Genomic DNA, 26,929 nt, shown 5'->3' on the forward strand with positions numbered 1-26,929 from the left:
TTTTATAAAACCACTTTAACATCTTAAAAGTTTCTATCATGCCCCACTTTTCCACCTATCAACTGAACTTTGCAACCCACAACCTATCCTCCTAGGGAGCATACTGTTATAAATGTTATGTATTTCTATTATCTTGCTTTGTCTTTATTCTCCTTACTTAATATTCATGAATATGGTTGACTGCTGCAATTTATTTACTTCTAATAGTTCTTATGTTCTCACACTCTATAGTCTAGCAAATTTGTTTTACGACTGACCCAGTTAGACTATGTATTGAGCGTGAGATTATAAGATTTAAACTAAAGAAAAAGCATATTGTGCTTTTATTCCCTGCTTATGTTAATCTTTCCCTTTAATGAGTCATGGTTTACTTATTGATCACTTAAACTTTATCTTATGCAAGTTCAAAATTTCAGGATAGTGGATTGACAGAATCAGTCCAATGTTCACAAACCATCTAATTAAATCAAAAAGAAATATTTATAGTCTGATCCATATTAACATATATTATTATTACGGACAACTCCCAGGAGTCAGACTCATCGAGGAAGGCCCTAAATATCATGTCAAGAACTATTCAGCATTTGCGCAATATCTATCATACTTTGCTTTGAATTCATTCACAGTCATGGATGGCACCCACAACAGACTCTGGTAGCTTATTCCACTCATTCACTACTCTCCAAGTAAAAAATCCAATTCTAACACCCTTGCTAACTACACTCTTGCTCAATTTCCACAGACAGCCCCTAGTTCTCAAACCACCACCTAACCTGTTATGAAAAATTTTCCTCTGAATTAATCTTGTAAAAACTAATCAGCAATTTGAATATCTCAATCATATCACCCCTTTTCCACCTATCAACCAGTATCTGTAATCTACAAATCTTCAACCTGTTCTTGTCAGGTTCATTCCATAGACCAGCTACCATCTTGGTCACTCAGCTCTGAATCTCTCTACCTCCTCCTCATCATCAAGAAACCCTCGTGGCCAGTTCTGTGCACATTAGTCAAGATGAAGATCTTATCAAGGCTTGATAAAGAGAAATAACAACCTGTTTTTCTCTGCTCATCAAAATATTCTTCAGTAACCAAGTGACTTGATGAGCTGATTTAGCCACTTTTATTATGTGCCCCAAAACTTTAACTCCCTATTCACTAACACATCCAAGTCTCTGGCTTCGTCAATTTCCTGGAGTACAGTGCCACCAATGTGGTATACTGATGATAATCTTTTCACCCAAAAATGCATAACCTTATACTTTGCCACATTAAACTGACATCCATTCTCCTTAGCCCAGTCTACCAATCTATCCAAATGATCCTGCAAACTGTTGACATCATGTGTATTCACTATTGCTCTAACCAACTTTGCATCATCAGCAAATAACTGAACATTTCCTCTCAGATCCTTTCCCATATCATTAATGAACAAATTAAATACCAGTGGTCCAAGAACAGAACCCTGCAGCAAACCACTGGTCACAGGCCTTCTTGTGGACTCTACTCCTGAATAAACTACTCCCTGATATCTCTCGATCAACCACCCTTCTATCCATCTCACCAACCCTATATCCATCTACATGTCCTGCAGTTTACTGATTAGAATTCCATGTGGTATCCTGTCAAAGGCCTTTGCAAAGTCCAGCAGTATCACTGTAAACCCATTACCCTTATCCAATTCAGCCATCACTGTATTATAAAACGTGAGCAAGTTACTGAGGCATGATCTATCCTTCACAAAACGATGGTGCCCCCCCCCCATTCAGTATCCCATTTCCATCTATCCATTCCTGTATTTTGCTCTTGACCAACTTCTCCAATACTTTGACAACAACTCCTGATATGCCGATTGGTCGGTAATTTGCAACAGCAGTCTTGGAACCTCCTTTATGCAATGGAACTATTTTCTCCTCTTTCCATCACCGTGGGACTACCCAGAGCTGAGACTTAGATTAAACAATATAGCACTGATAATCCCTTTGTCCCTTCATATAAGACTTGAGCTGGTATACCATCCAATCCCACAGATGTATTCACATTAAGGTTCTGTAATATGCTATTCAACTCAGTTCCCGTATAAGCCATCAGTTCCCTCATTGATGCAATATAACCGCTTAGATGATATACTCTTGCAAAGTGTTCATTCAACTTAGTAATTCTACTATTTCGACTGATTCAGTTACCTTCCTACAATCAGCATTCCTTAAAATTATTCTGCAGTATACATTTGTTCTTTTACTTACAGTAAAAGATATTATATATATATATATATATATATATATATATATATATATATATATATATATATATACACACACACACACACACAATTCCTTTACAATTCTGTCAATTTCAATTCTTCCCAATTCATACTTTATTTAAGTTGGTAAAGACACAAATGATTTGAAAGGAAACAAAAAGGCTATGAGTGAGGATGTGAAGGAATTGCTTGAGGTAGCAAAAGAAAAGAATGAGAGAGTTAGGATGGTGAGTCTGTTGCTGCAGCATGACAGTGAAGAGTATAGAAGGAGGGCCATAATTGCTAATGAATTTATGCGTGAATTATGTTTGATAAGTGGTGTGGAATTTGTGGATGTGTGGAATGAGTTCGATGGGTGAAAGGATTTATATAAAATGGATGGTTTACATTTGAGTGGATTTGGTGTATGGAGACTTGAAAAGGTGTTGTTGAATGTAGTGGAAGTGAATGTACAGAACCAGGGATACTAGAGTTATTAAGGGTAGAGGGGGGGAGTAGATATGCAGATTTTAGAGAGACAGTTGAGTGTGTGAATGTGTGTAATATGCCCAAGCGAGTAGGAAAGACCATGATTCAGAATGGGATAGTTAGTATAAGGTATCAACATAGGGATGGGACAAATCAGCTTCTACAATTCATGTATACAAATGCCAGAAGTATTAGGAACAAGAAGGAAGAATTTTTGGCCTTGGTTGGCACTTCCAGACCACAGGTTATTGGCATTAGTGAAACATGACTGACAAAAGATGACACAGCTAGTGGGATTGAATGTGAGGGGTATGGTGTGTTCAGGAGAGTCAGGGAGAATAAAATAGGGGGAGGCGTGTTATTGATGATAGCGGATGAGCTACAGCCAAGGATAATAGAAGTGGAACTGCAGGATAGAGAAAAGAGAAAATTTGAGGCTATTTGGTGTGAGATTGAATCTAGCAGAACAAAATATACAGTTGGGTGCTATAGACCAGGTGATGGAATAGATGGTGGAGATAGTATGCATAAGCAAATAGAAGAAATGAGTGGAAGGAGGGTAATTATTATGGAGGATTTCAACTATGGTAACATTGATTGGAAGGAGGAGAGGACACATGTGTGAGGAAGGAAATGGATTTTATTCAATTATTAAGGGTAACTATCTGAGACAACATGTAATGGAAAATACTAGGGATCAGATAGTGCTTGACCTAGTAACTGCATCTGAGAATTTGGCTATAACAAATATGACCATGTTGCCACCAATTAGTGAGAGTGGTCATATGGTCTTGACTTGGGAGGTGGCTAAAGGTGTGGAATTTACAATTAAGACAGGGTACATGTGGAATTATCGGGCTGGTAAGTATGACAAGCTTAGGAGTTTGATTGGTACAGTGTCATGGCATGTACAACTGTAAGGGCTAGAAGTTGACAGTGCATGGGAGGCGTAGAAAGTATTTTACCTTGAGTATAATAAATGTTAAAAATACCAAGCAATTTTAAACCTGGTTTTACTCCATTTTCCAAGTAAACAAACAGACAAACAAGTCAAGTTTGTGCCTGCAAGTGATGCAAGTCTAGCTGATCCTACAGGTAGTGCAAGACCAAGGCAACTCGTGGTAAAGGTGGCATAAGCTCTGATCACTAATTTTAATATTTACCCTTAATGCCAAAACACATCTCCAAGAAGGGGATGTATGATGTTTTGTATTAAGGGCAAGGGGGCCACTACCCAGACCGGTTTCGAGGTCTTTATTGAGGTCTCATCAGTGGGAGCCACGCTAGAAATACCAAGATTTAGTATTACAGAGCTTATAAATATTTTACCAGAACAAGTTACCATAAGGTGTTTTAACCTTATTAAATAAAAATCTCAGGAGGAGATATAAATGTAAAAACTATTTTACCTTGGGTATAATAAATGTTAAAAATACCAAGCAATTTTAAACCTAGTTTTACTCCATTTCCCAAGTAAGCAAACAGACAAACAAGTCAAGTTTGCGCCTGCAAGTGATGCAAGTCTAGCTGATCCTGTTTTGGCATTAAGGGTAAATATTAAGATTAGTGATCAGAGCTTATGCCACCTTTACCATGAGTTGCCTTGGTCTTGCACTACATGTAGGATCAGCTAGACTTGCATCACTTGCAGGTGCAAACTTGACTAGTTTGTCTGTTTACTTACTTGGGAAATGAAGTAAAACCAGGTTTAAAATTGCTTGGTATTTTTAGCATGGGAGACGGTTAAGAAGTGTTTGCATGAAGCAATGGCTGACTGTATACCTAGAGTCCGAATAATAAATCAAGTAGGAGTTAAATGAATGAATAACACCATTAAGCTTGGGCTGCAAAAAAAGAAACAACTATGGACGGAATTTAAGGAGAAAGGTGACCAGTAGGCACAAGAACAGTATAAAGCCCAGGCCAGAAGTAACGAGTGTGGTAAGAAAAGCAAAAAAGGATTACGAAAGAACATTGGCCATGCAGGCTAAAGACAATCCTAAACAGTTTTTTCGATATGTTGCAGGTAAAAGAAAAAATGTATATGGCAGAATTATTTTAAAGAATGCCGATGGTAGGGAGGTAACTGAATCAGTTGATATAGTTGAATTACTGAGCGAGCACTTTGCAAGAGTATATCATCCAGGTGGTGACATTGCAGGAATGAATGAACCAAAGGTTTATACGGGAATTATGGTGAATGAGGTGGAGGTGAGTAGTCTATTGCAAAACCTCAATGTTGGGATTGGATGGTATACCAGCTCGTGTCGTACGTGAAGCGGCTAAAGAATTGTCAGTACCCTTTGATCATTTTGTTTAATCTCAGTCTCATGTCTGGGTTAGACCCAAGAGGGTGGAAAAAGGGGAAAATAGTTTCACTGCATAAAGGAGGTTCCAAGTCTGCTGTTGAATTATCGACCGATTAGCATATCAGGAATCGTTGTCAAGGTCTTGGAGAAACTAGTCAAGAGAAGAATACAGGATTGGATAGATGAAAATGGGATACTGTATGGGGGGACAACATGGTTTTGTGAAGGGTAGATCATGCCTCAGTAACTTGCTCATGTTTTATAACACAGTGATAGCTGAACTGGATAAGGGTAATGGGTTTACAGTGATTCTACTGGACCTTGCCAAAAACCTTTGACAAGATACCACATGGAACTTTAATCAGTAAATTGAGCAGATGGGGATGGATATAGGGTTGGTAAGATGGATAGCAGGATGGTTGATGGAGAGATACCAGAGAGTGGTTTATTCAGGAGTGGAGTCCAAAAGACGGCTTGTGACTAGTGGTGTGCCACAGGGTTCTGTTCTTGGACCACTACTTTTCAATTTGTTCATTAACGACATAGGAAAGGATCTGAGAGGAAGTGTTCACTTGTTTGCTGATGATGCAAAGTTGGGTAGAGCAATTGTGAGTGCACTGGATGTCAAAATTTTGTAGGATGATTTGGATAGTTTGTGGAACTGTACTCCAGGAGTTTGATGAGGCCAGGGATTTGGGAGTGTTGGTGGATAGGGAGTTGAAGTTTAGGGGGCACATTGCAAAAGTGGCTAAATCAGCTCATCAAATCACTTGGTTACTGAAAAATACTTTAACAAGCAGAGACAAACAAGTTATTGTTCCTCTATATCGAGCCTTGATAAGACCCCATCTGGACTACTGTGCCCAGATATGGGTGCCAGGGTTTCTTCTAGATGGGGAGGAGGTGGAGAGAATCCAGAGACGAGTGACCAAGATGGTGGCAGGTCTGTGGAATGAACCTTATCAGAACAGACTGAAGATTTGTGGGTTGCAAAAATTGGTTGATAGGCAGAAAAGTGGTGATATGATTGAGACATTTAAATTACTGAAGTGTTTCTATAAGATTAATCCAGAAGATATTTTTCAGAATAGGACTGGTGGTGGGAGGACTAGGGGCCATACATGGAAGCTGGGCAAGAATGTTGTTAACAGGGGTGTTAGAGCTAGGTTTTTTACTTGGAGAGTGGTAAATGAGTAGAATAAGCTGCCAGAGTCTGTTGTGGGTGCTATGACCGTGAATGAGTTCAAGGCGAGGTATGATAGATACTGTGTGAATGTCGAATAGTTGTGTTTGACATGATGCTAGGGCCTCCCTCGAAGAGTCTGTTGACTCCTTGGAGTTGCCCGAAATAATAATAATAATACTTAGTTCTTATGTTTCTTCCCTTAAAGTTAAATTTAAACTTAAAATGGTGGGAGGAGTACTGTTGATGATAGCTGATGAGTTGCAAGCAAAGAACGTAGTATATCAAGAGGATAACGTGTGAATGATAGTTAATTCGAGGCCGTCTAGTGTGAAATAGTGAACTAAAGATACAGTTGTAATTTTGTAAAAAATTGTAATACCAATGATATTACATTGAAATATATGATGGATATGAAGCATATGAAGATGTGTATTTTATCCATAATGGCAGGAAGGTGTTTAATTTGTACATAAATGATATTGGAAATGGCTTGAAGGGAGATATTCAGTTGTTTGCTGGTGATGCAAAGTTGTGTAGCGCAATAAAAAATCAAGCTGATGTTGAGAGTATGCAGGATGATTTAAATAATCTGGCAAAATGGGCAAAAAAAGATAATGGATATCAGTTCAATGTGGAAAATTGTAAAGCTATGCATTTTGGGATTAAAAGATTATCAGCTGTGTACTACATTGATGGAATGGTACTCCAAGAGATTGATGAGACCAGGGATGTGGAGTGTTCATGGGTACAATAAGATATTGAATTAGGTTTACTCAAGGCATGCTTTATTATCAGTTTGCGTAGATCAGCAGGATTTTACAGATTGTGATTTATTATTATTATTATGGATATCTCCATGGAGTCGGAAGACTCATCGCAGGAGGCCCAAACTATCAAAGCAATATCTATCATATCTCTTCTTGAATTCATTTACAGACGAAGAACTCGCAACTGAGTCATGCAGTGCATTCCACTCATTCACCACCCTCCAGACGAAAAATCTAGTTCTCACAGCCTTATTAACCACACTTTTCCTTAATCTCTTGTTCTTCCATCACTATCACACAGCTGAAATATTTCCCCTGCATCAATCTTATAAGAACCTTGAGTAATTTAAATGTTTCTATCATATCCCCTCTTCTCTGCCTTTCAACCACCTCTGCAATCCACAAGCTCTCAATCTATCAATGTAGGCAGCATATTTTACATTACTCACCAACTTAGTCACTCTCCTCTGAACCCTCTCCACAACCTCCTCATCTCCAAGGAATCCAAGTAACCAAACTTCAGCACAGTTATCCAAATGTGGAAGTATCAATGCCTTATAAAGGGGAATAATAACCTCTTTATCTCTGGATGTTAGTGTGTTCTTCAATAACCAAGTAATCCTATGTGCAATCTTGGACACCTTAGCAATGTGTCCTCTGAACTTCATCTCTGTATCCACCAACACCCCCAAGTCCCTGGTCTCATCAATCTCTTGGAGTACTGGCTAACTTGGCCATAGCTGAGGAAGATCCTTAAGCTCCTCACGTCGTTGACGGGAATCGAACCTAGGACACTCCTTCCCCAGGCATATGGATGCGAAGCACAAAGCCACTAGGCTAACTGCACGGACAATACAAGATTATTACAGACAAAATTTGACATTTCTTTAAGTGCAATATCCTTAGAAAAATATGTAAAACCAAACATGATAAGTTACATAGTTACATATCATGAGAGATTTTACAGTACCACAGACCAGTCACCATCTTGGTCACTCCTCTGAATCTTTTCGACCACCTCCTGGTCCTCAACAAATCCAGGTGACCAAATCTATGTGGTAGTCAAGATATAGCCGAATCATAGCCTTATATATTGGGATAATAACTTCCTTATCTTTACTTGTTAGTGTGTTTTTCAACAGCCAAGTAATTTATTGGGCTATTGTATCAACTTTTGCAATATGCCCTCTGAACTTTAACTCTGTCTACCATTATCCCCAGTCCCTAGCCTCATCAATTTCCTGTAAACCAATACCATCAATATGATACACCATATGCAACCTTTTCAACCCGAAGTGCATAACCTTACATTTTGCAACATTAAATTGACAATCATTATCTTTTGCCCACAATGCCAATTTATTTAAATCATCCTGCAGGATATCTACATTGCCTTTATCAACTATTGCTCTCCCCAGCTTTGCATCATCAGCAAACAACTGAATATCCCCTCTTAAAGCTTTCCTTATGTCATTGATATACAAATTAAAGAGTAGACATCCTAGTACCAAACCCTGAGGTACTCCACCAGTCCACCGTCATTCTCCTAGACTCCACCCGACCATATACTACTTTCTGGTGTCTGTCTATCAGTCATCACCCTATCCCTGCTACTAGTCTCATATCCATTTGCTCCAGTTTTTGTAATAGCTTCCCATGTGGTATTCTATCAAATGCCTTGACAAAGTCGAGCAGTATCATGGTGTAGCCATCAACTTTATCCAATTCTGCTGTCATTTTATTATAAAATGTGAATAAGTTACAGGACCTACCCTTTAGAAATCCATGCTGCCCATTATAGAGTATCGCATCCCTATCCATCCACTGTTGTATTTTATCTTTCACCAACTTTTCCAATAGTTTAACCACTTCCGATATATTAATTGCTCTGTAGTTTGCTTCCTCTGTCCTTGAGCCACCTTTATGCAATGGTATACTATCTTATCCTCTTTTCACTCCCTTGAAACCCTGCCAGAGATGAGATTTAGATAGAACAACTTCATGAGAAAATGCCAATTCATTTGCACATTCACATAGCGCATGTGCTGATATGCCATCCAGTCCCTACATTCATATTTTTTGCATTAATATTTTTTAAATATGCTGAACACCTCCTGTTTATCTACCTCAATTTTGATATGTGTCTCTGTAATATCATCAACAACTAAAGCTCCACTTGGATGATATACCTTTGCAAAATGATCACACAACAACTCAACTATTTCTTTCGACTCAATCACCTTCCTACTTTGAGCATTGTTTAAAGTCATTCTATTACAGTAATTTTTCCTCTTACTTGCTACGTAATGAAAAATTTGTTTCAGGTTTACTTTGGCATGTTTGGCTAATTCTCTCTCATAGTCTGATTTGACGTTCCTTACCATACTAGTTACCCTTCTTGCTTGTATGTAAATATTGTTCGTAAGTATGTTGATCATTATTTTCTTTATATTTCCTCTACAATGTTTTTTTTTCCAGCTCTTGCTTTATAGCCTTACTCTACCACTTGATTCCAACTCAGTTTATCCTCCTGCCCTTGGATATGCTGTCTGATACTGCTACTCTCAAGCAATCTCTGACCACTTGCCATGCACTACTGACATTCTTTCCTTGTAGCTTCTCACTCAAGCAATGGCTATTTTCCAAGATGACTCCTGGAGTCTCTCATAATCACCAGCCTTATAATTGAACATAAACCCCTACTTGACAGAGAACTCCATGTGTTTGGCAACTTCCCATCACAGGACAGCATGGTCATTCTCCCCCCAACTGGAGGCAGAGTGTCTACCTTGGTTATAGATATGTCTTATGATGCTATTATCAGATCCCTTGTCCTCACTATAACATGTTGTTTCATGTAATCATCCCTTAGCAATTGCATAAATCCTACTTCCATCTTACTATTTCCCCCTTTTCTCCTTCTAATCGATGTCCCCCCACAGTTCAAGTCTCCCATAATAATTGTTCAGCCTTCGCACATTGTGCTGATTTGCCAATACATGGCATCTTCCTATGGACCTCCTGGTCTACAGCAGCACCCAACCTCAAATAAACCACCTCTCTCAGAATTAATATCCTCTTTAACCTACAATTTTCTTGGTTGTAATTCTGCTGCTATCAATCTGCAATTCTCCCACTCCCTGTCCTGTTCCTTCTATCCTCCCTGAAAATACAATACAATACCCTTTACATTCTATCTCTGTAACTACAGCAATCCCTCGATTAGCGAGGCTAATGCATTCTTTAAAACAGGTGCATTAATCAAAAATGCACTAATCGAATATAATAACCTATGAGAAAATGTATAATTCATTCATCAGATTTCTTTTTTGACCATTATTTTTTTTTATAAAATAATTAGGGTATGATTCAGGGCCTAGTTAAAGGAAAACCATGAAGCTGAGAGACAATAAAACATATTCAGAATATAAATTTATTATTCTGCTTCTTAACAAAGAATTGAGCTAATGTAGTTTGGCAGGCATTCTGTTTCTTTTCTTCATACAACTTACGGTATGGCCCTATTGCCTCTTCTGCAAATTTTACTGGTTCTCTCTTCACCAGGGTCAGTTTCTAAGCATAGCTGCTTAAAAACTTCGATTGTACGAAAACTATTTTCAAATTATTTCTGTGAAACCTCCTTGGGCTTGTCAGTGATTAAATTTTCTTCATATTCTTCAGGAACTTCCTGCTGTGTATCTAAATTTAGCAGGTCGGAATTACTCAACTTCTCAGAATGAGATTTAATTAACTTAGATTCATTTGAAAAGCATCTAAAATCATTTGCACAATGTGGAAGAATGTGCTTCCCAACGGCTCACATATTGCTAGCAGTAATTTCATTCGACTTTGCGACTTTATAACCAGGCTGAGATTTTTTCTGATTTGGCTAAAAAAGTCTTGGAAGGCATTCACTTCCAAAAAAAAGGCTGGTTTCATCGATAAATATTTGTTGATCACAATAGTCTCCTTCTTACACAATTTTCTTCAAAATCTCTGGATATCTCCTTATCTGCACTTGTAGCTTCTCCTGTGATCCTGTGTTAAAAAGAGACGATGCTTTTGATTTAATAAGGCCAGTGTTTAGTGGGATCCGTTTTTGGTTACAATCTTCGATCCATGTAAAAAGAAGTCTCTCTAATTCAATCATTATAATACTTTGATTTCGAATGCATGCATGATGAACTTGAAGCAGCCTTACCTTTCTCTTTGTATTCAGCAGTTGATTCATCCATTTTTGTGTTCTTGTCTTATCTCTGCTCTGGACTCGCCTTCTTCATTTTTCTTTATTATTTCAAGTTTTTCTTCCAATGAGATTACTTTTTGAATCATTTTCACAATTCTATTTTTTGCTAACTAATTCTTTTACTCATGATTAAAGGTTAGGAAAATAATTTAAAATAAAAAAAGTAAGGAAAACAACTGCATGAGATATGATCAGCAAAATGCTATGTAAAGCAGATGACATAAATTTTGGCGGTAAATTTGGAACATGGTGTGCATAGAAATAGTGTAGTATGCCATTAAAAAATAACTTTGTAAAATGTTTCAAATCGGTAACTAAATTATTTCATCTTGGTGAGTGATTTTTTTAAATAGTCAGCCATAAAAAATGTATAGATCGAAAATTTTAAAAATCTGTAACATTTATTTTTAAGATATATATAGACACACTAATCGAATTTTAGAAGCGCACTAATCGAATTTGAGTATCGAAAAAAAAAAAATGATGCTTTATTCGAAAACGCACTAATCGGGGGATTGCTGTATATCATTTTCAGTCAGTCAACCAAGTCTCGGTGATGCCTATAATTTTTGACAAGTTAGAATTAAATGCTAAAAACTCCTCACCCTTATTCCTGATACTTCTTCACACTCTTGTATTAGTGTACATGCATTTCAATACCCCTTTGTACTTATAGTTACCTTTGTGTAATGTCATTATTAACCTATTTAAATTGGATGCCTGTGAAATCCCATTTGGTATTGTGTAATCATTACTGTACATGCTCATCACAGGGATAGCCAGACACATGCTTGATTTCGTCCTCCCTAATATCTCTAGTTTCCCTGGTTTTGCACTACCACATTCTCACTAAACAACACTTTCTCCAAAGATCTAACTCCAAAACTATTCAAATGCAATTGATCAGGCATAGTCCTTTCTTCCATCAAACTCACTCTATACATTAATAAACTGCATACCATTCCTCCTGCACAATCTTCTCACTGACAATCATGGCCCTTCTTCTCAGTTCTGTCATATCATAACTAGGCAGCAGACTCACAATCTTTACTTTCTTGCTCTTTATTTTCACTTCCAATAACAACTCTTTCATATCTTCTTTCATTGCATATTTCTCACCTTTCAAATAATTTGTGCCAGCTAATACAATCATCTCATTCATTCCATTCTTCTGCATACTTACAACATCACTAACATCCTTTATCTTTGCACCTGGAAAACATGCTTTCATCACTTTCTCATTAATTACACCTCTCATCCTCAAATCCCCATACAATACTATCTCTTTTTTTTCAGTTTCTTGCACTTTTATGCTCCGTCCTTCCATTCCACTAGCCAATCATTGCTCCAGTCCTCGAGCTCACATTTTGTCCTGTGAAGGAGTCAATGTAAGTCAATCTACACTAGCATTTCTTTATCCACATTACTTTCAACCACTTCATTCATGCAGCAAATAAAGAATTCGAAAGAATATGGAGTCGACATATCAACAAGTTTGATAAATTAAAAAAGAACTCGACATCCAAACCAAAACTACAAACCAACACTGTGGTTAACCTTTCTTCAGTTATCTTGAAGCCTGAAGCACTCAACGCTCTGTCACGTGGTCACAACTTCGCCATTACTTCTAAAAAATTACCGGCTGAAGAACTAATGATCCAGATTGAACGCGGGATTCGCCATCTTCCAAACCACATCGTCAACGATATAAGATTGGATGTAGCTTGTGTTCTCACAAAAGCAAAACCACCAAAAACCAACATATTCATTAGTGAATACAAGTCTCTACAGGAAATGAAGAAAAACAAAGAAATAGTTATCACCAAAACGGATAAGGGGAACGCCACTGTGGTACTCAATCATACTGACCACACAGGTAAGCTTAAGGCTTTACTATTAGATCGAGCTACTTACCTCTCCACTGAATACAATCCCACCAACTCACAAATTAGAAAACTCCATAGGCTCCTTAAGAAGGTCACTTCTTGGCCTGTGGAGATTGCTAACAGACTAAAACCATATTACTCTAGACCCCCCGCCCTGTATATATGGGCTCCCGAAAATACATAAAGAAAATGTGCCATTACGTCCCATAGTGGATGGCACTGATTCCCCCACTTACAAACTAAATAAATATTTAGCCAAAGCGCTCTCACACTATACTGGCAACATACAAAAAACTCATACTCAGCCCGCTTCAAAACCAGTATAGAAAACCTTACACTCCAACATAATGACATAATGGTCAGTTTTGACGTCTCCTCCTTATTCACAAATGTCCCCCACCTCAAAGAAACCTTAGAGCTAATCTAAACTAAATTTCCTCCTGATATCTCAGCCCTATTTCAGTTCACAATGAACTCAGGCTATTTCGTTTGGCAGGAAAAATTCTACAAACATATAGAGGGGACAGCCATACGTTCACCACTTTCCCCACCCTTGGCCAACTTCTTTATAGAGACTTTTGAAGAGAAAGCCTTAAACTCTGCCCCACAAAAACCTACTATATGGCTTCGCTATGTTGATGATGTGTTTGCTATTTGGTCACATAGCCTGGATACACTCTTCTCCGTCCTAACACACTTAAACAACCGACACCCTAGAATCAAGTTTACCCTGGGGAAAAGAGAAAAACAATAGCCTCCCCTTCCTAGATACGCTAGTCACCTGCAAACCTGATGGTACCTTGGTTTTCTAAGTTTTTAGAAAACCCACCCATACAGGCAGATACATTCACCATCAATCCCATCACCCCCCCACTCACAACAATATGGAGTTATTAAGACATTATTCGACAGGGCTAAACTAATCTGTTCAAATGACCAAGCCCTAACCACTCAACTAAATCACATCCTTAAAACTTTCTCAGCCAATGGCTACCCCCAAAAAATCCAAAAAATACTAAAACCAGATATCCACCCCCCTCCCCTTCCCCTTCACAAAAAAAGATTACTCTAAATCCATCACCATTCCTTACATCCGAGGCACCTCGGGAAAAATCAACAAAATCCTAAAAAAACGACTTGACCACTTGTTACCGACCATATAGAAAATTGACATCCCTTATCCACTCCACTAAAGACCAACCACTTCCCCTAGACCTACCTGGTGTATACCAGGTTCCTTGCAGCTGTAAATTGTCCTACTTTGGCCAAACAGGCAGGACAGCAAATATCAGAACACGAGGACTACATCCGATTTCACCAGTACAGCCACTCTGGGCTTGCAGACCATGCTCTGGATACTCGCCACAGAATAAGGTGGAAAAAAGCAACACAGTAATACACTGCAGCAAGTTCAAATACGAAAGACTATTCATGGAATCAGCCTCAGCCCTTAGAAACATGCCAAACCTCAACAAATTTGGATGCATGAGACTGCCCCAAATTTGGGAAACATACATCAGAACTTCAGCCCAAAGGCCAAGAACACCTAATATTAGTGACTGTATGGCAGTCACCTGCCATACAGTTACTAATATAGTCACCCACCGAGGTAGCTTCCTCGCTTTGTTTCTCGTTTGCTGTTATACAGTACTTGTGTGCACGTGTCTTTATCTTAAGTTCCCATGAAGATGGCAACGTGACGTTGCCAAAATATCAGAAAGTATATATTAAAGTTGATTTAATTTATATTTCTAGTGTACACTGTCAATTCCTTAAGTATTAATTATCATTATCTTATTCATTCACACTCTCAGCCATGATTTATGCTATCACTCACCGCTTTCATTATTGCATTCTGCATGACACCTTGACAATCCTGCCTTATATCCTTATTAGCAGTCACTTCATTCTTTCGTAACTCCCCTTTCTTTTATATTCATTTACAAAACATTTACAACACACACACACTCTTCATTCTTGCCCTCATACCACAAACCATTCACTCTTGGCAATGAATACAATTAGCTGTATGAGGAAGATGCAACAAGGGCATAAGGAGTAGGTTCTTTTGCATGGAAAGGCATTAGCAGTGGAATGCATTGCCTGACATTGTGATGAATGTACTGAATGGATTTAACCACATCGCTGTCAATATGGATAAAATACATCAATCCTCTACACTTCGTATCCATCATATATTTCAATGTAATATCAATGTTATTACAATTTTAATATGCACTTTGCACCCATGGTAACCTAGATGTATATCTACGTCTTGGCTGGTCGGGTGGTTAAAGCATGGTTTGATGAGCTTTGTAACAGTGTTTGCTTCCTGCAATGGGTCTTAACTCTATGGAGGTCTGGTGTTAAGGTTGACGCCAGCCTGGGCACTACCCCTTTACATAATACATAGCATTATACACACTCAAAAGAATGTATGCTATGCATTATGAGAAACTAAAGCAAATAATGTGAAGTTCTTAGCTTCTACATACAAGCAGTCTACTCATGAAAAAACTTCACAACCAAACTTCATTTGCTTACACTTTGATAAAGGATTAAAAACAAGACTATAACTTCTTGCTATTTTTAATTTAATCACAATAGAGAACTGGACAATAAGACTTATTTATACCTAAGGTACCACAGAAAGTTCTATTAAGGAAAAAGTTGAGAAATGTTCTGAGGCTTCATAGAAGGCAGCTGTTTACTCTTTTCTCCTGGTTGGAGAAAAGAGCCAAGTTAATAATCATGGTAAGTCTACTAATCCATGAACAGCATTTCTGTCATGGATTAGTGGACATGGACTAGTTATTACTAAAATCGTGTTCCAAAATAAAAATGTGCAGAAAGTTACATAAAGAAAAGGCTCAAGAAATAAAAAACAGTCTCCCTATGTTACTGTTGAGAGTGATGTTGTCCCACTGGTTCAGGGGACAAGAGTATACAGAGGATTTGAAATACAGGAAGTGATCACCACCTAGTTTTGAATAAGATAAAATTGAATCTCTTATTGAAAAGTGCGTAAGAAAATTTTAAATCAAATAAAAACTGAACAGTTTTCAGAAGTGAACTGTAGACTCAAATACACCAAAGTTATTCAAGAAAAAATGAAAGACATTGAAAACAAGAACCAAACCTTGGATATTCAGTGGCAAACTCTATAGAAAACATTGACTGATTCACACAGAGAGGCATCTGATGAGGTCATCTAGAAGGACAGAAAAATCAGAACTCCATGGTAGAATCAGAGTGTTAAACAGGCAGTCAAGGAAAAGAAGAAAATGTGTCGAAAGTTCTCAGGAAGCAAGTCAGTTTGTGATCACAGAGAATATAGAGAAAAATGTAAGAAAGGAAGCAATGTGTATAACTAGCTAAAAAACTCATAAGAAGCCTTTTGTAAGAAAATAAATATTAGGAAGGTGGCAAAATATTCTATAGTCTATTAAATAAGCTCAGAACTAGAAGAAAGAGTGTACTATAAAAGGAATCATAGATGATAGTTGATATAGAAACTGATAATAAAGATATTTATTGTCAGTTTTTCATCATCATCAAATTCCTGCCATGTACCCACAAGGGGTGTACAGGATATGATAGTACTACGTGAAATTATATCATTACTAACTTCCTATCTACAATTTTCCTCCAAATCAGTCTGTTACTTGTCAAGACTCCAACATTATCAGATCTTATATTTCTATCGTCTAAGGCACTTTGTACCGTATCAATCCACCTGTATCTTGGTCTTCCTCTGGGTCGTTTTGCAGCCAACCTGGCAGAGAACACTTGTTTTGCTAATCTTTCCTCGCCCATTCTGTTTAGGTGACCATACCACCTGAGATTAGCTCTGCTAACGCATTCCTGGATGCAGACAATGTCAAGTTCTTTCCTAATATCCTCGTTTTTAATATGATATTGCCATTGATGCCATCTGTTCACGCCTATAATCTTTCTCAGGACTCTCATATCTGCGCTCTCTAGTCTTTGGTCAAGTGTTTTACTTCTGACCCAGTTCTCAGATCCATAAGTTAAAACTGGTTTGAACACTGTCTTGTATACAGCTAATTTAGTGTTCCGATTCACAACACAGTTGACATTTCAATGATTCTACCTATTTTCATTGTCTTTGTCTTTTTATTGCTGACCTTCATATCATATCTATTACAACAGCTATTCAATTTAGTCAGAGAATCTTGCAGACTTATAGCGGATTTATTTAGAAGTATAACATCATCCGTATAAAGCAAAGAGCTGACATTAACATCTCCAATTTTGATATCATGTTTAATACCACTTTGGTTTGAACACTGTCTTGTATACAGCTAATTTAGTGTTCCGATTCACAACACAGTTGACATTTCAATGATTCTACCTATTTTCATTGTCTTTGTCTTTTTATTGCTGACCTTCATATCATATCTATTACAACAGCTGTTCAATTTAGTCAGAGAATCTTGCAGACTTATAGCGGATTTATTTAGAAGTATAACATCATCCGCATAAAGCAAAGAGCTGACATTAACATCTCCAATTTTGATATCATGTTTAATACCACTTTCCTTCATAATGTGATCCATATAAATAATGAATAACAGAGGGGATAATGTACATCCTTGTCTCACACCAGATTTAACATTAAACCATCTTCCTGTACTTCCTTCAATTTTGTTGACTTATAACTCAAATAAAGACTAAGTATTGCTTGATATAATGCCCCATTGACACCATATTACTGCAGCGTATTGAATAGCTTCTCTCTTGGCACCTTATCATATGCCTTTTCCAAATCGACAAAACTTAAATACAGATCTTTGTTATATTCCCATGCTTTCTCAACTATTTGTCATAAAGTGAAGATCTGATCCTGACAGCCTCTGTTTGGCCTGAATTCAATTTGTTCTTCACCAAGCTTTTCTTCCACAATTCTTCTCAACCGTTTCTCAAGTATACTTGCATAGATCTTGCCAGGAACACTCAGTAGGGAAATACCTCTGTAATTCTCACATTCAGTTTTATTTCCCTTTTTATATATGGGTACTATGAGAGCTCTACTCCAATCATCGGAAATTCGTCCCTCTGTCCAGGCTTTCTGAACTATGCAGTGCAGCCACTGTAAGACTCTTATACCACCATACTTCAGCATTTCTGGTCGAATATCATCTACTCCAGCTGTCTTTCCACATTTCAAGCCTTTGATGGCTTTTTCTACTTCAAGTATGGATATGTATTCCTGCTTGCATGCCTGGTCAGTGTTTTTTACCACTGTGCTGTCATCACTGCTTGTTTCATTTAGCAGTTTTTCAAAGTAATTACTCCATACTTCAAAGATATCTTTTTCTCCAGTTTTCATGTCACCTTTATCATCTCTAACTCCTTTTAAAGCACTCTTTCCTCCATTCCTGAGCTTCTTCAACAACCTCCAGAATATTTTGCCACCTTCTTGATATTTATTTTCTATATTCTTGCCAAAGTCCTCCCATGACTTTAGTTTAGCTAGTTTTACAGAGTGTTTAGCATTCTTGCATTTGTCTCTATATTCTCTAAGAGCACAAGCAGACTTATTTGCCAGGAACTTTTGATATGCTTTCTTCTTTTCCTCCCCTGCCTCTTTAACTTCCTGGGTCCACCATGGAGTTCTGATTTTTTTTAATCCTTGCAAACAACCTCACCACATGCCTCTCTAGCTGAATCAATCAATGGTTTCTTCAGAGCTTGCCACTGAATCCCAAAGATCTGGTTCCTGTTCTCAAACTCTTTCATTTTTTCTTCAATAATCTTTGTGTATTTTAGTCTACAGTTCACATCTGAGAGCTGCTCAACTTTTATTCACTTTAACTCTTTCTTACACGTTCTTCTTTTCAATATGAAATTAAATTTTATCCTGCTCAAGACATAATGGTGATCACTTCCCATTTCAAATTCTCTGTACACTCTAGCATCCTGTACCATAGAGAAAACATCAATATCAACAATAACAATCGATGAGACTTTTCTCATTCCTTGCCTCTTCTCTCCATGTGAATTTGTGCACATTTTTATGTTGGAACATGGTGCTAGTAATAACCAGTCCATGTCCTGAGCAGAAATCCAACAGGTATTTGCCATTATTATTAGCTTTGCTCTTTTCTCCAAATTTTTCCAAACTATTTTTGTATGTCTAACAATTGTTTCCTACTCTGCTATTTAGATCCCCAACAAGGACCAACTTTTCATTTGTCATTATGTCAGTTGCTTTCTCTAAAGCCTCATAAAATTCCTTCACTTCCATCTTAGTAGAACCTTCTGAGGGACCATAGGCACAAATAAGTCTCATTGTCCAGTTCCCCATTCTGATAATTCTCCACATCACTCTACTTGATATAGCCTGCCATTCAAGAGGATTCGCCTTGTATTTAGTGTTGAATACTATAGCTACTCCTTCTTTTCCCTGTTTGTTATTGCCTGAATACAGCATTTTGCATTTATTGCTTAGAAAGATCTCGCCAGTTTTTGTCTTTTTGGTTTCAGTCAACCCTATTATATCGATGTGGTACTTGTCAAATTCCTTGACCAGTTCCGCTTCTTATGTTGACACTACCGATCTTGAACTCTTATCCTAAGTCTATCCTGAGATTATCCTAAATCTAATGATAAAAACCATGTTGCATGCAGGTTCTTTATAGAGTTGGAATAACTCATTATACCAACTCTATAAAAAACCTGAATCATCTAGTACCAGAGGAAATATTCTTCTAAGAATTTACCTTTCAAAAAACTGAAATGAAATCATCCACATTCACTGCACAGTTCTGCTTCCATAAGAAATAATTGGACATATTATATTTTTATATTCATAACTTACTTTAATGATGATAGTATTTTTGACCTTAACATAGATGACAGGGTAAATGTCATTTCAATCTTCTCTTTTTGATTATGCACTTCTACCATCTTGATTGAATGGCTTATAATCATTACTGTTAAATACCGAAATTGTGTCACTTTATTTCATGGTTTCCAATTATTAAACTTATATCAGTTAACTTTTTTTTTTTTTTAATGTTGGACCCATATACAGGAAGTTGGCTGGTCAACCTATAGTACGTTAGTAACGTATATGGGTGGTGGGTTGGAAAAGGAGAAACTTGTTTACATTAGATTTGAATGCCTGAATGTTGTATTTCTTGGGAAATATGTCTGGGGGAAGACTGTTCTACAATACTGCAGTAGCAGGGATGAATGAGGAGGAAAAGAAACTTGTTCTGTGGGTTTCGAGGTGTACTATGAAAGGTTGTTGGGAGGCAGCTGAACGTTTTCCAATGGGCTTAGTACAGGGTGGGGGAATTATTGATGCTGTTTCAGATGAACATTTCCATGGAAATATTTATAGAATATACAGATTGCAGAGACCAGGCATCTATGTGAAAGTGGGGGGAGTGAGTTGGTGAAGGATGGGCCATTTATTAGTCTAATTGCTCTCCTCTGAATTGAGTCAAGCATTTTGAGGGAACTTTTTGGAGCCCCACTCCAGATGTGAGAGCAGTATTCGAGAGCTGGCCAGATTTGTGACTTGTATAGTGTTAACAGCTGTTTAGAGGTGAAGTAGCGTCCTCAGCGAAAGAGGAAGCCTAGTTTTTTGGAAGCTGAGGATGCAATGGTTGTGATGTGTTTATGTCAGGAGAGGCTTGATGTCAAGGTAATTCCAAGAATAGAAATTTCATCTTGTCTGAGAATTTGAGTGTTATCGAAAACAATGCTGGGGGAAAATGGTTCTTTTTTGTGAGAAACAAGACAGAACTGGGTTTTACTAGCATTGAAGTTGACGAGGTTATCTGCGCCCCATTGGCAGATGGTTTGGAGGTCAGAATTAAGGGCAGCGGTGGTTGATGTTCTGTGGGTTGAGGTGAGTTTAGGGTTTGTCAAATGAAAGGTGGGGGGGGGATGTAATGTGCTGTTATTTGCAAAACTGTGTATTGGGTTAGAGGTCAACTGAAGTAGGTCATTGATATATAGAAGGAAAAGGGTCGGTGCGAGAACTGAACCTTGGGGGACCCCAGCATTTGTTGGATGGTGAGAGGATAGGGAGCCATCTACCATCACACACAGTGTGCGTCCAGACAGGAAGCTAGCAATCCATCAGCAGAAGTCCTGAGGCAGTCCAAATGATGAGAGTTTGCTTAGTAAGCCTTTGTGCCAGGCTCGGTCAAAGGCTTTGGAGATATTGAGTGCAACTACTTGGGATTCACCAAATTTCTCCCATGGCGTTTGTCCAGTGATGGATGATGTATGAGAGTAAATCTACTGTTGAACGGCTTTGACAGAATCTGTACTGGTGGTCACTTAATAGCTGAGTACCTTCATGGTAGATTGATTAGGAGTTGAGAGTTGATGATTTTCTCCATTATTTTAAATAGGACTGAAATGAGTGAGATAGGGCAGTAGTTAGATGGTACTGATTTGTTACCCTTTTTAAGAATGGGTTGAATATAGGCCAGTTTCCAGGTTTTAGGATATATACCAGTGGAGTAAGAGAGTGTGTACAGGTGACATAGGATAGGAGTCAGTGTCGATGCACAGACCTTCAGGATAATTGGGGGAATGACGTCAGGGTCAGGAGACTTTTTTGTGTCTAATTTAGACAATTGGTTTGTGATGTCTTTTTGGCAAAAGGATACAATGCCCTCTGTATCCTTTTGCCAAAAGAGGGCTTTTGCCATTGTCAGTTATGGGTGCATTGGAGGCAAAGTGTGATACCAGGAGATTAGCTTTTTCTATGGGTAATGTGGCTATTGAGCCATCTGGGTATGATAGAGGTGGGAATATTGTAGGGCAAAAGTTACGGCCAATTGCCTTAGCAAGAGACCAAAAGGCATGAATGCCATTTGGACCGGCTGCTAGCTTCCTGCTTTTGGCCCATTCAAATTCTGTTTTGGAAATATTGATAATTTTCTTGCATTTGTTTCGGGCTTCAATATAGGCAGTGAATGAGAATGGGGTTCTTGATTTGAGCCAGTTGTGGTATGCCTGATTTTTCGCTTGGACAGCCTTGGCACATTTTTTGGAGAACCAGGGTTTAGTTAGGGGAACGACAGGTCTGAGTAGTGTGGGGAATATATGTTTTCAAGTCAGTGAGGATCACTTTGGTGATGCGTTCAGTGCATATGTTTGGACTGGATGGCCGAAAACAATAGTCTAACCATGGGAATGAAGCACATTAGTCTAGGGGAGACTGTCCCATTTGGCACTATTATAATGCCAAACTACTCTTGTGAGGGGGGGGGGGGGGTACTGTGTAAGCATTGTTGCATGGGGGAGGAGATGAGCACCAAGTTGTGGTCAGAATTACCCAGGGGGCTCACTACATTCACTGCATATTTGGAGGGGTCATTAGTAAGGAAGAGATCTAGGTTATTTGGGGAGTGGTTTGGGTTATCTGGTATTCTGGTGGGATTTTGAATAATTTGTGTGAGGTCATTAGTGATTGCAAATGTTGCAGCATCTCTGCCTGCAGGATTTGTATAACTGGAAGAGGAAAGCCAATTGGTGTTATGGATGTCGAAGTCACCCAGGAGGATGATTTCGCTGTTGGAAGAGTGGGATTGCAGAAAATCAACTTTTAAGGAGAGGAAATGGAAGAGTTCAGAGTGATTGGTGGTATTAGGAGAGGGATAGAGACAGCAGATGAATTTGACTTAGTGGGGAAGAGATATCTTCAGCCAAAGAAGGTCGAAGTCAGGTGATTCTAAGTTGGTTACTCTCTGGCAGGGTATGTCAGAGCGGATATATGCACAGATGCCGCCCTTGGGTCGAAAGTAGTTAAATAGTATATAGTTAGGAAGGTTGAGATGAATAGTGCTGGGGGGAGGAGAGATTTGGGTTTCTGTTAAAAAGAGTAACTGGGGTTTGGTGGACTGCAGATGGTAGTGGATGCTATTAAGGTTGGAGTTGAGGACACGGATGTTGGTGAAGTGGATATGCAAGGTTCTGTTAGGCATGGATTTGACCCCAAGGGTCTTGCACGTTTCCTATGCAGTGCATACATACTGGTGTCCTTCGTGGCTGCTAGTGGCATCACTTGGTTTTTGAACTAGTTTGGATTGTTTGTAGTCTATTACCCAATTGTTGTCTCCATTTTGGCATTTTTCTTCTAGTTGTCTTCGGAGTTGGAACTGCTCTGCATTCACTCTTACATAATAAACATTACTGTTTTTTGTCAGATTAATTTTAGCAAAATCTCATGTGTTAATTTTTAGTTAATTCCCAACATGTCTTCTGTTTAGTCGTTGACATGTTAATATCATCTGTATGTGCTATAGTCTACCTCTAACATAATCTAACAACTCAGATAATATATTCCAAAGCTAAATTAAAAAACTTCAAAACTATGTTAAAACTTGTTTTAATCCTTGAGTTATTAGGAAGGCATCTGTTAAATCAATTTATATTTTTGTAGCTTGTGGTATGGAATTTTCCATTGTCTATCTTGTAAGTCTTGCGTAACTATTTGGTATTCCGAAATGTATCACAGTCTCATATAATCAACAACTCTATTACGAATTTTATCTGTTCCTGAGGATTTATTATTCCTGAATGAATGAATTGTATCTTTAGTCATCTCACCCAGAGAAGGTTGTAAACCTATAGTACATCAATGACATGGGTTGGCTAAGGATATTTTTTTCTTTTTTATGTTATTTTTTTATAGTCAAGAAATCCTGCTCCAGAGACTTTTCAAGCCACTTTAGGGCTCCAAATAAGACAATTACAAACATCCATGCCCACCAGCCTGCAGTCTCTTGGTTGGCAAGTATGTGAACTTAGCCAACCAAGTTGACAAGTCATATTAATGGTATATATATTTTTTTTTTCAGAAACACAGTGTACCTTTTTTTTTTTCCTTTTGAATAAAGTGCAGGATAAAACTGACATTGAAAAAATCAAATTGATGAAAATTAATTACATAAGCCTACTTACTTACTTGCTCATAATTCTAAGATTTCCTGTAAATTCATAAAGATGGCGATTTGGCAGCTCACACTCAACTATTGAACCAATAACTTTTTGTAAATCTTTAGGAGTCAACAATGAAGCAGTTTGTGTAATACCCTAAAAATAATAATAATAAAATGAAGGCAAAATGAAATTTATATAAAAAACTTTCACCCAAAACTAGAAAGGTCAAAATAATTATATTTACTAAACGAAATGAAAACAGAAAGATTACCAAAACAAGCCTTAAAGTACAAGCCATTAGGAAAAAGAAAACCAGGACGTCCTCTTAAACGATGACTTCTAAGGCCGGAACAGGCCATGCCAGGCCTAAATCCTTGATATGCATGATGATGATGATAAATGAGATATCCAAAGATTATGGTATGAACAGAAAAATCAAAAACTATGGCCTTTAAAGGAAAAGATCTAGCAAGAACAAAAATAGTAATAGATAACAAGATCTTAGAACAGGTGAATTCATTTAACTACCTAGGATGTATGATCACATATGAAAATGAAAAAAATATAAACGTAAAAATTGCAAAATATTTAAAAATAAACAGGTGTAATTAACTCTATATATAAACCACTAGTTCAAAAACAAACCAGACTAAAAGTATACAATACATTAGCCCTACCAGTCTTAATGTATGGAAGTGAAATCTGGACAATAAAACAAAAAGACAAACAAAGATTAACAACAGCAGAAATGAAGTTTATGAGAAAAACAGCAAAGTATACCCTATTTGATCACAAAAGAAACGAAGATATTATGAAAGAATTAAACCAAAAACCAGTAATAGAAAAAATTAAAAAATATAAACATAAATGGATGGAACACGTTCAAAGAATGAAAATAGAAAAATTATCAAAACAAGCCTTAAAGTACAAGCCAATAGGAAAAAGAAAACCAGGACATCCTCTTAAACGATTAAAAGATGACTTCTAAGGCTGGAACAGGCCATGCTAGGCCTAAATCCTTGATATGCATGATGATGACTAAACGAGAAGTTAAAAATGAAAAGGGGTATGGTAAAACAAAAAAAAGAAAAAAGAAAAAGAAACAAATATCAAGTTAGCAAGGAATTAATATTATAATGTAAGTATAAATAACTACCAGCACATAAGCTTAACAGTGCCTCACAGTATAAACAACTAAATAATTTATTTGGCTAATATTTTGCTGGATTTCTAGCCAGATCTTGCAATTAGTACTCTGAAGATGCTAGTTAGAAATACAAAAAATATTAGCTAAATAAATCATTTTCTTCTGGAGCTGCTTATACCATGAAGCACTGTTATGAATATTGTATTTAGAATTTTCATATTTCCTTTCCTCCAATGTGAAATATTGTTTTGTGTAATTTTTATTGTGCATCTCACCAGCAAGAAGTTGTAAACCTATTGCATATTAGTACAATAGTTGGCTAAGGATTACAGAAACTCTGCTCTATCTAGAGACCAAACATACATAATTTTTCAAGCCACCAGAGGATGCTGATTTCACACTATGATAAATTCATCTAAAATTTACATACAGTGGGAATCTTTGGCATGCTACCACTATCCTCCTTCTGTTAAGGATCAACTCCCTTAACCTCATATGATTCGACTTCTAAGCTCCTAATTTTCAGCTTTACATTCATTCTCCTAGGGCATCAGTACACAGAGAGAGAGAGACTTGACCATGTTCTAAAGTTATGTATCGATATCTCAATTACCCAAAAAAAGTATACGTGATTATATTGTACATCTGTACTCCATTCAGCAATTCATTGGACATCTGATGGTGTATGGTCACTCTTTTCCTCTGTGATACAGCACATCCTCACCTAACTCAGGTAAAGAAATTCAGTTAATACAACACCTGTTCTTACCATGTCTTTTAGTTCACTCTGCTATTAGAAAACTTCTTTTCTAATAGCTTTGCTTTCTTCCATTTAGTAAAGCCATCTTATACCAGAGCATGCTATCCATATCAAATACATACATGGTTATAAATAAATGTAATTACAGAAAATTGCCATGAGGAGTGTCTTCAAGAAGAAAAGAATAATTCAGATCTCATTTCTCATTTTCCTTTTACCTTGCAGTGTCGAGGGTTTATTAATCATCGGACCTCAAACCATTCACATGATAAGGTGGTCAAGCCTTACACCAAGGTGTATCCTATGTCCATAGTGTTGAGTTCTCAAGGCCAGTTTTCCTGCTTTGGGGGATGAAAAACCCCAGGATAAACTTTGGAAAAAACCCTACTGTCCATACCCAAGACCGGCTAACTTGGCTATGGCTGAGGAAGATCCTTCAGCTCCTCACGTCAAGGACGGGAATCGAACCTAGAACACTCCTTCCCCAGGCATATGGTTGCGAAGCACATAGCCACTAGGCTAACCGTGTGGACAAGAATTCAGATACTTGAAAAAAAAAAGAAACATTAAACTGGGTACAGACATTTACTACGTCTCTTGCTGAACTTAATTACATCAGATATGATATATTTTAAAAACTTTTATAATTTTCAGCATAAGAATTCTCATTTTAGGAAACTTGTGGGTACCCAAACAGTTTGTTCCCTCATGTTATGCAGCAGAAGAAGTCTTCTAAGAAGACGAAACTAGCTATGTTGTTTATTTAAATTAAAATACTGTTTCCATTTTTTATCTCTCTGCTTATAATCAACATTTTGAACTCTGTATTGAGGTCATCATCAGGAAAACTCACATATGTGCAAGATACATGACACTGCACTATATAAAAGTGTCTGTTAATCATTTATCGTAGCCTGACCTTTGGTGAGAAAAAAAAAAAAAAAACGGAACTATAATAAAAA

At 37.5% G+C, this 26,929-nt stretch overlaps 1 protein-coding gene across 1 annotated transcript in view; it reads right to left on the minus strand.

Annotated features, from left to right (window-relative positions):
* The window catches only part of ATP8A (ATPase phospholipid transporting 8A1), a 1,088,708-nt gene that overhangs the window by 848,149 nt on the left and 213,630 nt on the right, over positions 1 to 26,929 (minus strand). The window contains exon 8 of the mRNA XM_090406292.1: positions 24,086 to 24,213. Within this exon, the coding sequence (XP_090262418.1) occupies positions 24,086 to 24,213 (128 nt within the window). The remainder of the gene's footprint in view (positions 1 to 24,085; positions 24,214 to 26,929) is intronic.

The sequence above is a fragment of the Typopeltis vanoorti genome, chromosome 16, assembly GCF_054136105.1.
Source record: "Typopeltis vanoorti isolate ZY-2024b chromosome 16, IOZ_Tvanoo_1.0, whole genome shotgun sequence".
In the NCBI taxonomy this organism is placed as follows: domain Eukaryota; kingdom Metazoa; phylum Arthropoda; class Arachnida; order Uropygi; family Thelyphonidae; genus Typopeltis; species Typopeltis vanoorti.